General features: G+C 64.0%; 6 protein-coding genes across 6 annotated transcripts; 4 read left to right on the top strand and 2 right to left on the bottom strand.

Annotated features, from left to right (window-relative positions):
* The first annotated feature begins 132 nt into the window (after positions 1–132).
* On the top strand, positions 133–1481 carry MRGBP (MRG/MORF4L-binding protein). Its single transcript, XM_062772171.1, has 5 exons — positions 133–347; positions 383–423; positions 483–616; positions 785–1336; positions 1382–1481. The coding sequence occupies exons 1-5, from the start codon at positions 283–285 to the stop codon at positions 1406–1408; spliced, it is 819 nt and encodes a 272-aa protein (XP_062628155.1). The 5' UTR covers positions 133–282; the 3' UTR covers positions 1409–1481.
* SPAC2F3.05c_0 (putative oxidoreductasec) lies at positions 1470–2630 on the bottom strand. The gene is made up of 4 exons (XM_062772170.1): positions 2580–2630; positions 2393–2545; positions 1772–2357; positions 1470–1737 (listed from the first exon to the last, which is right to left on the bottom strand). The coding sequence occupies exons 1-4, from the start codon at positions 2602–2604 to the stop codon at positions 1581–1583; spliced, it is 921 nt and encodes a 306-aa protein (XP_062628154.1). The 5' UTR covers positions 2605–2630; the 3' UTR covers positions 1470–1580.
* A 555-nt stretch (positions 2631–3185) lies between these two features.
* YML020W (putative protein) lies at positions 3186–7294 on the top strand (the record flags this gene model as incomplete). The annotated part of the gene is made up of 4 exons (XM_062772169.1): positions 3186–4173; positions 4222–5800; positions 5838–7103; positions 7152–7294. The coding sequence occupies 4 exons, from the start codon at positions 3186–3188 to the stop codon at positions 7165–7167; spliced, it is 3849 nt and encodes a 1282-aa protein (XP_062628153.1). The 3' UTR covers positions 7168–7294.
* A 4-nt stretch (positions 7295–7298) lies between these two features.
* Positions 7299–8818, bottom strand: zuo1 (Zuotin). The gene is made up of 2 exons (XM_062772168.1): positions 8395–8818; positions 7299–8358 (listed from the first exon to the last, which is right to left on the bottom strand). The coding sequence occupies exons 1-2, from the start codon at positions 8777–8779 to the stop codon at positions 7382–7384; spliced, it is 1362 nt and encodes a 453-aa protein (XP_062628152.1). The 5' UTR covers positions 8780–8818; the 3' UTR covers positions 7299–7381.
* Positions 8819–9167: 349 nt separating this feature from the next.
* On the top strand, positions 9168–9787 carry Sf3b6 (Splicing factor 3B subunit 6; the record flags this gene model as incomplete). Its single annotated transcript, XM_062772167.1, has 3 exons — positions 9168–9211; positions 9312–9505; positions 9678–9787. The coding sequence occupies 3 exons, from the start codon at positions 9168–9170 to the stop codon at positions 9785–9787; spliced, it is 348 nt and encodes a 115-aa protein (XP_062628151.1).
* A 485-nt stretch (positions 9788–10272) lies between these two features.
* On the top strand, positions 10273–11754 carry iolG (Inositol 2-dehydrogenase; the record flags this gene model as incomplete). The annotated part of the gene is made up of 11 exons (XM_062772166.1): positions 10273–10299; positions 10334–10369; positions 10416–10591; positions 10629–10849; positions 10882–10907; positions 10939–10987; positions 11021–11252; positions 11302–11326; positions 11359–11441; positions 11479–11651; positions 11684–11754. The coding sequence occupies 11 exons, from the start codon at positions 10273–10275 to the stop codon at positions 11731–11733; spliced, it is 1098 nt and encodes a 365-aa protein (XP_062628150.1). The 3' UTR covers positions 11734–11754.
* Between the last annotated feature and the right edge of the window lie 1740 nt (positions 11755–13494).

Raw genomic sequence — 13494 nt, 5'->3', positions numbered from 1 at the left:
GGAGCCAAGAATGTGCAGTGCGAGGTGTGCAGCGTGCACTTCGCGCCTTGGCGCGCGGCGCTGCAGCATGCTTTGTGTATTTATGTGCTGCATGTATCGTGGTGGTCCGACTTGTCCACTCACTCTCTCCCACCTCCCGCCCTCGCCGATTCCCGTGAATGGAGCCGAGCCCGCCCTGAAAGCCACGGCAGCCTCCACCTTTGCTACCACCACCACCGCGACGTCGACGACGATATCGTCGCCGGGGGCACATCATCACTTCTTGGCCTTGCTCGCCACGACATGACGGTAGAGGCCATGCTCTCGCCCAGGCAAGAGGCGACGCCGCTAGTGTCCGATTTGGAGCTGTAAGTGGGGTGTGCATGCGTGCGCTGACGACAAGCGAGTCGGCCATACTCAAGGGCGTGGCGTCCCACCGGCCTGGTGAGTGCGGAGGAGAGGGGGATGATGGCTGGAGCACTCGCTGACGCTCGTGCTTACAGTCGGCCAACACAAGCACATCCTCGTCATCGCCCTCCAGGCGCAGGTGCACGAGCAGACGGGCATATGGGTCCCGATCGACACGCTGTGGGGACATCTTGGCGGGCTGTATGATCTCGACGCGCTGGACAGTATGGTGAGTCGGCGTCGGCGCCGGCGCCGTAGGCGCTGGCGGCGGCAGTGACGGTGGGCCAGGTGGTGACTGTGTCTGGGAGTCGTCGGATGAGTGTATCCCCTCACTCTCGGCGTTCATCATCCAACCCCGCCTGCCGGCTCACTCGCTCCGCTCGCTCACACCTCCCAGTCATCCTCCGCCCCCTCGCTCCCCGACTCCCCCGTCGCCCTCTCCCCCCTCCAGCGCCCAAAGCGACGACGACCACGGCGCGGGTCCGCTTCGTCCGGCTCGTCGCTCAGCTCACCATCGCCGTCCCCGCCGCCAGGCCCGAGCCGGAGCGCGCGCGTGATTGACAGCGGGCACTTTGCGCGCAGCTTTGAGCTGCCGCTAGGCCGGGCGCCGGATGCCGGAGGGTCTGGCAGTAGTAGCACTCGCGAGCGGCGCAAGTCGACGCCTGGGCCTGGGCCGGGCGCAGTGCGCCGCGATACCGACTCGGCAGCGACGTCGGACGATGACGAGCCCGACGACTGGAGCGCCCTGGTGTATCCCCGTGCGATTGGCGGCGACGAGGACGAGGCGGCGTGGGAGGCCGGCGTGGCGGCGCAGATGGAGCGCACGGAGAAGAAGGCTGGCGGGAGTAGGCGTGCCTCTGGGCAGGGGCAGGATAGCGGGGACGAGAAGCGCAGGCGGAAGGGCAAGAAGGGCAAGCGTGGGCGCGGGGACAGCGAGAGCGAGGATGAGGTGGGTGCGGTTGGGGCTGACATGGGCTGGTGTGCTGACGTGCAGCGACCTGCCGGACGGCAGCGGCGATAGGCGAGCGACAGCAGCAGCAGCAACAACTACAGCGCGTAATAGAGGCGCACACACAAGATGCATAGACACTGGGCAGTGAGGTCGGACATGGTACATGGGCCGTAGATAGGATACTGTGGGGCGCCGGCACTACTCGCTCACCGCGCTCGCGCACACTGGCTCTCTCCGCGCCTCACGGCGTGTTGACCGGGTTCCAGGAGCACGCCCCCGCCGCGCCCTCGTCCAGCGCGTCGAGCTTGGCCATGTCCTCGGCGTCGAGCTCAAAGTCGTACAGCTCGGTGTTGGACCTGATCCGCGACGGGGTCACGCTCTTCGGCAGGGGGATGTATCTGGCGTTAGCTCATCCCCGCTGGACCAACGCACCCCTTCTGCAAGCTCCAGCGGAGGAGGACGTGCGTTGCGCCTTTGCCGTGCTTCTTCGAGATGCCGACCAGCACCGGGTCCTCGAGCCGCTTGGGGTCGGCGCGCACGATGGGGCAGTACGCCTGCACCGCGATGTCGTGCTGCTCACAATACGCGACAATGTCGCGCTGCTGGCACCACGGGTGGAGCTCGATCTGGTTGATCGCCGGCGTCGGGGCCGGCAGGGCGCGGAGGTGCGCGACGCCAAAGTTTGACACGCCGATATCGCGCACCCACCCCTCGGCCTGGGCGCGCGCCAGCGCAGCCCAGTGGACCGCGCGCGCCGGCTCGTTTGGCCGCGGCGCGTGGATGAGCATCAGGTCGACGTAGCCGTCTGCCCCGGCGCCCGAGGTGCCGCCTGCGCCGTCGAGCCCGCGGTTGAGGCGCGGGCCGGAGCGGAGGAGCTGCGCGTAGACTTCGTCCTCGGTCGGCACGGAATGCCCCGGCATGAACTTTGTCGTGAGGAAGACTTGGGCGCGGGGCACGCCGGACGCCGCGAGGGCAGCGCCGACGTGGTGCTCGTTCTTGTACGCCTGCGCCGAGTCGACTGGGGGTTAGTGGGGAGCGACAAAGGGGGCTTACTGTGCCGGTAGCCTGCCTTGAGTGCCTCCTGCACACCGGCGCGGCACTCGTCCCCGCGCGCCTGGTACACGCCAAAGCCGAGCAGCGGGATCGCGTGGCCTGATGGCAGGCGGCGCGTGCTGGTGAGCGAGAGGCGCGCGGCGCTGCCTAGAGCTGGGGTCAGCGGAAACGGGGCCGCCGAGCTCACCTTTATCCATATTGCTAGTTGACATGAACTAGGTGTAGGGGGAGGTAAGATCAGTCACAAATAGTTAATAGAACACAAATGCGCTGGGGAGCAGCAACAAGAGAGACAGAAAGCGACAAATGCGGCGACGGCCGCTGTGGGAGAGGGTTCGGCTTGAGGTGGAGGTGGAGGCTGAGGCAGCATCGAGGTATTTGGCCCGGCATGCCACTGCAGTGGGATTTGACCCAGTCCAGCAACGTCAAGGTCAGCTCGACATTGTCTAGGTTGAGGGGCTGTAGAGTTGCATCGCGCTGCATATTATTCAGGAGCATGGCTCGCAGCGCTGTCCTCGAACAGAACATTGCACTTTGTAAAGCAGGCAGGGGCATTGTGCAAGACGTCATTGTTGTTTTGGCTGGCTGGGTCGACTGAAATGCTCCCGATCCATCGACCAGTTCCAGATCAGCCACAGTGGTGTCTCTGTTCCACGAGCCACCCAACAAGCACAACGTCAGCGTCACTGGTCGGCCTGCAACGCAACACCTCATCGCACCACCCACCTCCTCACACCTCCACGCCCCCACCCCCCAGGCAATGTAGATAGACTTGTCCCACGCCCGCCTCGACATGTCCCATCGGCAGCACCGGCAGCATCGCGCACAGTCGAATGCGTCGGCAACATCTACCGCGCCCACCACATCCTCGTCCCTCAGCCGCCCGCCACCCGCCCTCCGAGGGCCAGCATCGCGCCTCACGCCGCGCGCGTCCCACCCGCACGTCTCGCTCGTGTTTGCGCGCGGCGACGCCGCTGTCCCAGCCGGCCCGCCAAGCCTCCGCCGCATAGCCAACGGCGCCAGCCCGTCCGAGGAGGCCCTCTCGCGCCAGCTCGACCGCGACGGCGCCGGCGAGAGACTCGGCCTGCGCTCACGCCGATCGTCCACCGCGACCCTGGCGTCCGTGAGGACAGAGTACAACGCCAGCGTTGTCGCGCTTGGAGTCACCAGCCCCGCGGTTTTGGAAGAGGAAGAGCCGGTCGCCGGCCCCTCCCGCCTCGGAGCAAGCTCCACCATCCCGTCGCGATCCCCATCGCCGGCGCCTTCGTTACCTGGACTCCCTATTGACCAGTTCCACTCGCTCCTTCCCCGCCCGTCACTCGGCGGCACAGCGTCCGGTACGTCGACGCCTCAGCGCCGGCTCAACCCCAAGAGCTCGAGCACGTGGAGACGCTGGAACCCACCGACACCGTCCTTCCCAAAGTCAAAGTCGAGAGACACGAGCCGAGATCGTAGAGGATCAGTCGCGTCGCAGCAGCGGCCAGATAACACTGTTGCGCCGCGACCGCTACCAGATAGCACGCCCGTGGTTGCGCCGAACGCCGATCAACCTGAAACCGCACCAGCCTCCGCGGTCGAAGACATCGCCGCGGTTCCCATTGCTCAACGTGCAATTATCCCACCCGCCGCCACTGCATCTGTTAAACCTGAAGATATCCCACCCCCAGCATCAATGGACGAGGCTGAACCGCAAGCCCAAGTCGACCCTGTGGTCGATACGTCGGCACTAAAGGCTGCACCTCCACCTGTCCCTGCCCCGGACGCGCCAGCCGCTAGACGGGGTTGGATGAGCTCATGGTGGGGTTCCAGCGAGCCAGTGCCAGCGCCAGCACCAGCGCCCAAGGTTATCGAGGCTGCGCCGCTCACCGCTGAGCCAGAGGCAGTGGCAGTAGAGGAAGTCGCCGCGCCAGCGCCAGTCCCACTCGCGTCCTCGCCACCGTCTCTGAACGGTTCCGCCCACGCCCCGTTGACAAAGGTCAAAACCAACGCCAGCGAGGACACGAATGGGAGTGGCAAACGGCGAAAGCTCTCATCAAACGTGGTCCAAGAGCCAACACGGCCACCCTCTGTCGCCGCTGTTGCTGACGTACCGCCCGAACCCACGGCTTCGGCAGTCCCTGCCGCACCCTCAGAAGCTTCGAATGCCTCGCACACATCGAACGACGGAGTTCTTGTCACACGCGACGAACCCGCCGTGCCCACAGTCAATGCCGTCGCCGTTGCAACACAGTCCGCTCAAACCGGCTGGGGCTCATACCTCGTATCTTTTGTCTACTCTGGTTCGTCCCAGCCAGCCCAGACGACAGACAAAGCTCCAAGTATCAAGGCCCCAAGCACCAGGGAACCAAGCACAACATCCACACACCACGTTGTTGAGCCCACAGACCCGGTGACTGACCAGAAGCCCGTCCATTCTGTGGAGCTCGCCCAGCCGGTGCCCTCGGTCGAGAAGACGCAGCCGACACAGCCTTCCGCCCAGCTCATTGAGCCGCCGACGCCGAGGCCCACACCGCAGCCCACTACCTTGATCGATGCCGACACAGCAGAGCCTTCGGCTTCAGCCATCACCACATCACCGCCGCAGCAGCCCAAGCTGGCGACATCGTCCTCGTCGACCGGCTGGCTCCAGTACCTCGCATTCCGCGCCAGCCAGAAGAAGATTACAGGATCGACCTTGGGCTCGGAAAGAGACGGTAGGCGCAGCGGAGAGACTGTCCGCGAAGAGGTCATGGACTTGGATGGCGACCCCAACTTTCCTCCGGCCGAGGTTGTGCCACCACCAGCCGCGACACAGCCAGCCCCAGCGCTCCTACCTCCTATCACCACTGTGAAGGATCCCAAGGTGGACACCAAGACGGCCAACGGCAGCGCCGCTGTTGCATCTGCAAACTCGACTCAGCGCCTCACACACAAGCGATCGCAGAACCTTGCGCCCCAGACACAGGCCAGACGCCAGTCCAATGCATCGTCCTCGGCGAGCATTCCCCCGATGCCCCCGTCCCCACGGACGACGGCTAGTGGGGCTGCTCAGCAGCCTGTCAAGACGAGCACGTCGTTGCCTCCTCCGCCAAAGCCTCCTTCTCGGCAGCCGAGCCTCGTCATTCCAAGCTTTACGTCGACGTTTGACCGCCCACCACGATCGTTCCTCCCTCGCCAGCGCAACACTGCGGCTGGCGTCGCTGCCTCCACCTGGCGCGCGTTTGGCGCCGTCAGCAGCTATGTTGTTGGCGACAAGACCGAATCTCCTGAGGAGACGCGCGGGAAGAAGGAGGGCCGCGACGTCGGCAGCGACCTCCCTCGCCGAATCGGACTCTTGGGCACGGGTAACCCAGACGACGGGTGGAAGAATGTCAAGCGTATCGCGGTCATTGGTGTCCACGGCTGGTTCCCGGCGAGGATGCTCAACACGTAAGTTGATGAAAAGCACTGCCAGCTTACATCCCAGTGTTATTGGCGAGCCCACCGGCACGTCGGTCAAGTTTGCGACCATGATGGGCGAAGCCGTCAAGCAGTTCTTCCAGGAACACAATGTCGATGAGCATGACATTCGCCTCACCCTCATCCCTCTCGAAGGTGAAGGCACAATCGAGCACCGTGTCGACAAACTCTACAAGGCGTACTTGTCCAACCCCGCGTGGATCAACGACGTTCGCCGAGCCGACGCAGTCTTGTTTGCAGCCCACTCGCAGGGCTGTATTGTGACGACGCATCTCATCTCACGCATGATCGCCCAGGGCCACATTCGCACGCCTCTGAACAAGGACGCAATCGCCAGATGCGAGTGGGCCTTTGGACCTATCGCCATTGTGCCTGACGAAGCCTCACGCAAGGGCCGCCGGCTCGCCGAGCGGCTATCGGGTGCCGAGGGAGGACGGCAAAAGGTCGCCATGCTCGCCATGTGTGGCGTGCACCTCGGACCGCTCTACTCGATCAGCACGTCCAACGTCATCCAACCCTACCTCCAGTGGTTTGAGAATGCTGCGGCTCGAGAGCTGTTCGAGTTCCAGGACTCGAACTCGGCCGTTAGCCAGGCCTACCAACGCGCTCTGTCCATGATCCTGGAGAACGAAGTCAAGATCCTCCTCCTGTCCTCCATCAATGACCAGGTAGTACCGATCTACGGCGCGTCCTTCTCCACAGCCAACCACCCGAACCTGCTACGCGCGCTCTTTGTCGACGGCGCCTCGTACTCGGCTTCCGACTTTATGACCAACCTCATCTGCTTTGCGTTCATGCTTCGCAACGCGGGCATTGACGACCAGAGATTGGTCGAACACCTGTCTGAAGCCACGGCTGGGTCGCTCACCGGTGTCGGCCACTCGAGCCCGTACGAGGAACTCGCCTGCTACCGCCTAGCTGTCGATTACCTCTTCTACGCCGGGCCCGCAGCGCACCCACTTCCCCCGCTCGAGGTCGAGACGTTTGCAGCCCGTGACGCGCGCAATGACTTTGAGCTCCCGTGGATTATGCGTGCGATTGTGGACAGCCCCGAGGTCAAGGATCTCTTCCCGGAGGAGCTCAAAGACCTCCGAGAGAGCATCCTGGCGTGGAAGCCCCAGACCAAGATCCTGCGGGAGATCAAGAAGCGCCTCGAGCCGATGGCGGGCAGGCAGCGTTTGCGCCCCCTCGCCACCTCCAACTCGTCAACCTCGCTGTCCAGCATGGCAGACACTACACCCAAGCCCGCAAGCAAAGCCCCACAGAGCCGCTTGTAGGTCACTGTATGTTGACTTGACGACGGTTGCTGACACGTTTGCAGAAGAACAAGCGAGTAGGCGCTTCTCCTGTATAGTATCCGACGTCAGCATACACACTCCTGCATTACTACCTGTTGCTCCCTCACTCTCTATCACCATTTTGTACGTCGTAGATCCTACATGCAAACGCATTGTGCCGCATAGAGTCATGTACAACCCAAGACGTGCCCATGCTGGCATACATCTATCGCCACAATCCTACAAGATTACGGGGGATGAAGAAATGATGCGTTTAGGCAAACTCGGTGAACTTGCCGGCACCCTTGTCGCCGAGGGCAGCGACCTGGGCCTGGAGGACCTTCTTGGCGGGCTCGCCGTTGCCGGCAGCCTCAATCTTCTCCTTGAGGGTCTTGATGTCCTCGGGCTCGGCGAGGTCGACAATGGCGTCGAGCTCGGCGAGCTGCTTCTCAATAACAGCGGCCGAGGGGGCGGTGCCGGCAGCCTGGAAGTAGTTGGAGCCCGAGATGACGGTGGCGATCGACTTCTTCCACTTCTTGAGGTTCTTGCGGGCGGCCTCCTTGGCCTTCTTGGCAGCCTCGCGGTCGGCCTTGGAGGCCTGGTTGGCGGCAGCCTCGGCCTTCTTGGCCTCCTCCTCCTCCTTGCGCTTCTGCTCGGCGGCCTTCTTGATCTCGGCGGGGGTGAGCTTCTTGGGGGCGGGGGTGGCACCGCCCTTCTTCTTGGCGAGACGGGCGGCCTTCTCCTCGTCCTTGATGCGCTTGATACGGGGGTCGTTGGCGAGGACGTTGTCGACAAGGGTACGGAGACGCGTGTTGTCCTCCTTCTTCAGGCGCTGGCGCTCCGACTTGTTCTTCTTCTCAGTGTGGCGCTTCTCGTCACGCGAGTCGGCACCCTCGTTGGCCTCCTTGTCGTGCCACTCGAACGAACGCCACGAGTCAAAGTTGTACCAGAAGTCGTAGAAGCCCTCGACCTCCTTCTTGGGAGCGTCGGGACCGCCAAACTCGGCAACGGGCTGGATGTTGGAGAAACGACCCTCGCGGGCAAAGATGGGACCCCAGACCTGGGTGTACTGGTCGGCGGGGACCTTGGCGGGGTTGGGGACCTCGTCCTCAATGTTCCAGTCGACCGAGTCGAACTGGCGACGGCGGTCGTTGTCGGTAAGGGTCTCGTGGGCCTTTTGGATGCACTTGAAGAAGCCGTCGTCGTGGTCGGCCTTCTTGTCCGGGTGGTGACGGAGGACCTTGCGGCGGTCTGACGGGTTAGTGGTGCTCTAACGACGTCACTCACGGGCAACACGGATGTGGTCGTCGGTGGCCTTGTAACGGAGGTGGCCGAGGCCGAGGATGCCGTAGTGGTCCTGCTTCTTCCACTCCTTGGGGTCGGAGGCGAGGAGGTCCTTGTGCTCCTCCTCCTCACCGAGGCCGGGGTACTCCTGGCCGTTGGCCGAAGCAGCGGCAGCGGCGGCCTGGGCGGCGCGGGCCGACGAGGTGGCCTCGTCGTCCTCGGCGAACGAGATCTGGAGGAGCTCGCGGCGGGCGTACGAGATGTACGAGGGGCCGGCGGGGTACACCTGGCGGGCGATGGGGGCCGAGGGCTTGCCGGTGGCGGCGGCCTTCTTGTAGCCGGCGGGGGCGGCCGAGAGGGTGAGCGGGAGGGTGACGATGGACGCCATTTTTGTCTATGTCTAGGAGGTCTAAGAGAGATGCAAGAGATGCGGGCGAGATGATGGCCTCTTGGAGGGGGCTTGCTGGCCATCACGACTTTTTTGTGGGCATTGATTTTCTCCCGCCTGGGTGGGTGCCACGTGGTAGCGGGGCCAAATTGGCGGCAACTGGGTTCGATGTTGAAAGTCGACCTCGAACTCTGCGACTTGGTGTGTTGAGCATCAACAGCATCACATCCTTGATAATAATCGCACCTTGGGGCCTACCTCGAGCCGTCACAAAAGGAGCAACAGCCTCCACGCCACGAACATCCCACGCGCATAGGTTTCTCCGCTCGCAAGGCCGAAACCCACCAGCACCTGCTCGACCCCCTCCTCACCCTCCTCCCCCGCCACCATGTCCCAAGCACCCAAGGACCCCTTGACGGCAAGGACGTTGTTGTGAGTGTGCAGCTTCCCACTTGTCATTGATATAGCTGACACCTACCCAGCGTCAAGAACCTGTGAGCTAACCTTTGCCATGTCCCGCACTAACATCCAGCAACTTCAACATCACGGGCGCAGACCTGTACGACCTGTTTGGAAAGTACGGCCCAATCCGGCAGGTCCGAATGGGTAACTCGACCGAGCTCAAGACCAAGGGCACGGCGTATGTGGTGTACGAGAGCCCAGACGACGCAAAGGAGGCGATCAACCACTTGAATGGTTTCCACTTGATGGAGCGGTACATTGTTGGTGAGTGGGCACGGGAGCGAGCGAGCGTGCGGCGCGAGTCAGCGGGCGTAGACTACGGTACTAGAATGCTGACGCGTGTGCTCGTCTTTGCGCTACCATCGTCTCGCCGTCTTCTGTCCTCGCAATCGTCCCGGGGCAATACCCCTTCCCACCCCCACCCCCACCCCCACAGTCCTCTACCACCAGCCATCCAAGCAGCAGTCTTCGGCCGTCGCCAAGGCCGAGATCCGCGCACGAGAACACGAGCTGGCGGCGGAGAAGAGGCGGCTGGGTATGGACTAGAGCGGAGAGCTGTCATAGTAGATCGAGAGTCATTGGGTCGTCATTGGGCCGCATGCAGTGTATCAGTAGGTGGGGGTGTCCAGGCGCTCGCGTCGGCATGAAGGGAAGCACCTGTGCCGCTGTCGGCCATCGCTGGGCCGCTGCGTCGGTGTCGGTGTCGTGGGTTGTCGCCAGGAGTCGGGCGAGGTTGTGGCACAGTGTCGTCCGTCAGCCGGTTGTCGGCCCCGGTCATACCAAATGTGCTGCATACCCGTGTCCTGACTGTCTCGCGTCCTGAGCTTCAAGCACTCACGGTACAGTGTATCCCGCTCGGCATCGGTGTAGTGTAGCGGGACGCACAACCCCGAACAGTTTATCAGTTCTAGATGGTGGCACAAGAGCGAGCGGACTGCAGTCCGCTCGGAGGATGTACAGCCGCCCCCACAACGTCATCGACGAGCTCACTACCGCCCATCATCGCCCACACCAACCCCAGTAACACAGCCATGCCCTCGCCCGTGCTCCGCGTCGCTGTGAGCCCTTTCAGCACTCACCCACTGACGCCAGGTCGTCGGCATCGGCGAAGTCGCGCTCAACACGCATGTACGTGTCGCCCCATGACGTAGTGAGCCCACTCACCCCCGCGCAGCTGCCCAACCTCGCGCTCTGCTCGCACTGGTTCAAGGTCGTCGCGCTCGTCGACGTGAGCGAGGGCGCGCTCGCGCACGCCGGGGCCAAGTTTGGCATTGAGCGGCTGTACACTTCCCTCGCGGCGCTGCTAGATGAGGCGGACGACGTCGACCTCGTCATGGTCATGAGCGCGAAGTGGGTCGCGGTGGGCAGCGAAGCGCTTACGCCGCAGCGAGTACCATGTCCAGCATACCACTGCGGCTCTACGCGCCGGCAAGCACGTGTTCGTCGAGAAGCCCATGGCGCTGAGCCTCGCGGGCGCGGACGAGATTGCGCGCGTGCAGCGCGAGACGGGTAAGGTGGTCTTCGTGGGGTACATGCGCCGGTATGCCGCGGCGTACCTGCGCGTCAAGGCGCTCGTCGAGGCGACGGGGCGGGAGAACATCAACTATGGTGCGTGGCGACCTCGGCCCCGCTGACGCCAGTCCGCGTGCGCGATCTCATCGGCAAGGTGGGCATGGCGCGGGGCAGGCTGACGCCAGAACGAGTACTTTGTGGGCCAGAGCGGCGCCTTCCCGCTCAAGTTTACAGGTGGGTGGGGCGTCTGGCCCTCGCTGACCGCAGACGCGCCAGCCGCCGCGGTGGCCGAACGCGCCGCCCTCTCCGACACAATGGTGCGGCAGGCGATCGGCGACAAGCGCGCAGCCAACGCGCTCGACCGCGAGTCGTGGGCCCTGCTCACCAGCCTGAGCTCGCACGATATCTCGGCGATGCGCGAGCTGATCGGCATGCCAGAGAGAGTGGTGGGCGCGAGTCGGAGCCCGGATAGCCAGTTCATCTGGGTCATGTTCCAGTAGTGCGTCGTGGCGAGGCGAGGCAACGAGGTGCTGGCTGACATGCTGCAGCCCAGGCTTTGTGGCGTACTACGAGGTGAGCGGCCTCTCCCGCCCCGCTGACCCCAGGTCGGCATCGACAACGTCAAGCTCTTCGACGCCCACATCGAGGTGTACACGACCTCGCAGCGCATCAAGGTGACGTATGATACGTGAGTTAACTGCCGCCGGGCACACGTCTGACCCCAGGCCGTACGTCAAGGGCCTTCCCATCACCGCCACCGTGCTCTCGACGAAAGACAACGGCGACTTCTCCGAGGAGACCCTCCGCCCGACGTACGAGGACGCGTTTACCCTCGAGTACCGCGAGCTGTATGCTGCGATCGTGGACGGCGCGCCGGTGAAGACTGGCCCTGCGGACTGTGAGTTGGGAGAAGAGCTGAGCTGACCCCAGCGCGCGACGACTTGGTCATCTTCAAGATGGTCATGGATGCGTTGGTGTAGCGGTTGTAGGCTGCGAGATGAAGCACTGCGCGGGAGCAGCGAGCTCGTGCCGCCACAAGTTGGGGATAGAGTTTTACGTGGCACCGACACGGTGCATTCCTATTCTTCTACACCACCACACATTTACGCCGCACCCACGCGCCCAATCTTCTCCATGCCCTCAGGCAAAACATACCCGCCCTCTCTGCGCGCCTGGTCAAAGATCTCCATAGTGAGCAGGGTCTCGGAGTGGGGCACGCGGTCGTTCTCAATCTTGCCGTCGCGGACGTCGCGCGCGACGGCGTCAGCCTCGAGGTGCAGGCCGGTGCCGGCAAAGTCCTTCTCGACGCGGTCCTCCTCCCACACGGCGGGCTTGCCGTCCTTGGCGGGCGACACGAGGCGGTGCACCGTGAACCGCGCGATGCGGTACAGGCCGTCATGGATGACGACCTCGCCCTTGGTGCCGACGATGGTCGCCCACGCGTCCCGCGGCGCACGCGCGTTCCAGCTCATGCTGCATGTCGCGCGGGCGTCAAGAGAGGGATAGTCGAGCACGAGCGTCGTCGCAAGGTCGGACCCCATGCGCGTCTTGCTCATCGCCGTGGTCACGACTGGCTTGGCGTCGCGGTTCAGCGGGTTGTCCTGCAACGCGACGCGCGCAGGAATCATGCAGTACGCGCCGACGTCGAGGAGCGGCCCGCCGGCGGCCTCGTAGGAGACGACTCGGTGGTCATCGGGGAGGACTGGGCGTGAGCCGGGGACGTAGGCTGCGATCGCCTGCACTACCCACTGTTGTAGTTCTCGACAAAGAACGACGAGCGCACGTCGCGGATCTCGCCAATCACCTTGTCCTCGTGCAGCAGCCGGTGGAGCTCCTTGACGGCGGGTTGGAAGCGGGTCCAGAGGGCTGTGGCGTGGTGTCAGTGCCACGCACGCGCGGCTGGGCGAGTATCCCGCCCCAGTAAGTGACGACGAGTGACGCCTGCGGCGCCACTCGCCCACTCACCCTCCATCAAGAACAGGTTCTTCTTCTTCGCGAGCGCCGACAGATCGGCCCACTCGGCGGCGTTGAGCACCGCCGGCTTCTCGACGAGCACATGCTTTCCGGCGTTGAGCGCAGCCGTCACGTCGTCATGGTGCTGCTGGTGCAGGGTGCCGATGTAGACGATCTTGACGTTCTGGCGGCGTCAGCGCCAGCAGGCTCTGCACACTCACGGGGTCCGCAAACAGCTCAGCGTACGACACGGCCTTGGGCGCGTCCTTGACGTAGCCGGCCTGCTGTGCCGTGCCGCCCTTGGGGAGGTTGGCGTCGATGAACTGCTGTCCGCGCGCCGTGTCCTTCGACCCGACGGCGACGACGGCGTGCAGCACGTCGGTCACCTCGGGGCGGGGGAGGGCGAGGTCGCGCGCAAACGTCGACGAGATGCCGCCGGCGCCGAGGATTCTGCGGGGGACGTGCGCGTCAGCCACGGGCGGGCGCAGCGCAACACCACACACAACCACACGCAGCCACCACTCACCCCCAGTTGGCAATGTACGGAGCTGTCATTGTGCTTGTGGTGATTGTACGACTCGAGTCAGTCGACGATAAACGTTTTCTTCTGGGGCAGCATCAATCACCACCTGCACCTCCACTCGGGGCCGGACCGAGATGGGCGGACCAATGTCCGCCGCCGGAGCGATCTCGGCGCGTTGTGGTCCGGAGTCAGTGGCACGGGTCGGCGGTGGTGTCTGTGTGTCGCGGTGGGTTAATGGCCCGAGGAGCGGAGCTCGCAGGCCGAC

The sequence above is a fragment of the Vanrija pseudolonga genome, chromosome 4 (assembly GCF_020906515.1).
Source record: "Vanrija pseudolonga chromosome 4, complete sequence".
Lineage (NCBI taxonomy): Eukaryota > Fungi > Basidiomycota > Tremellomycetes > Trichosporonales > Trichosporonaceae > Vanrija > Vanrija pseudolonga.
This window is presented reverse-complemented; position numbering and strand designations above follow the sequence as displayed.

Coding starts and splice junctions, on each gene's coding strand:
- MRGBP (XM_062772171.1), top strand. CDS start 283: ATGACGGTAGAGGCCATGCTCTCGCCCAGGCAAGAGGCGACGCCGCTA. Junction 348..382: donor CTAGTGTCCGATTTGGAGCT/GTAAGTGGGGTG, acceptor GCTGACGACAAG/CGAGTCGGCCATACTCAAGG. Junction 424..482: donor CGTGGCGTCCCACCGGCCTG/GTGAGTGCGGAG, acceptor TCGTGCTTACAG/TCGGCCAACACAAGCACATC.
- SPAC2F3.05c_0 (XM_062772170.1), bottom strand. CDS start 2,604: ATGTCAACTAGCAATATGGATAAAG. Junction 2,546..2,579: donor AACTAGCAATATGGATAAAG/GTGAGCTCGGCG, acceptor CGCTGACCCCAG/CTCTAGGCAGCGCCGCGCGC. Junction 2,358..2,392: donor CAAGGCAGGCTACCGGCACA/GTAAGCCCCCTT, acceptor ACTAACCCCCAG/TCGACTCGGCGCAGGCGTAC.
- zuo1 (XM_062772168.1), bottom strand. CDS start 8,779: ATGGCGTCCATCGTCACCCTCCCGCTCACCCTCTCGGCCGCCCCCGCC. Junction 8,359..8,394: donor CGACCACATCCGTGTTGCCC/GTGAGTGACGTC, acceptor CTAACCCGTCAG/ACCGCCGCAAGGTCCTCCGT.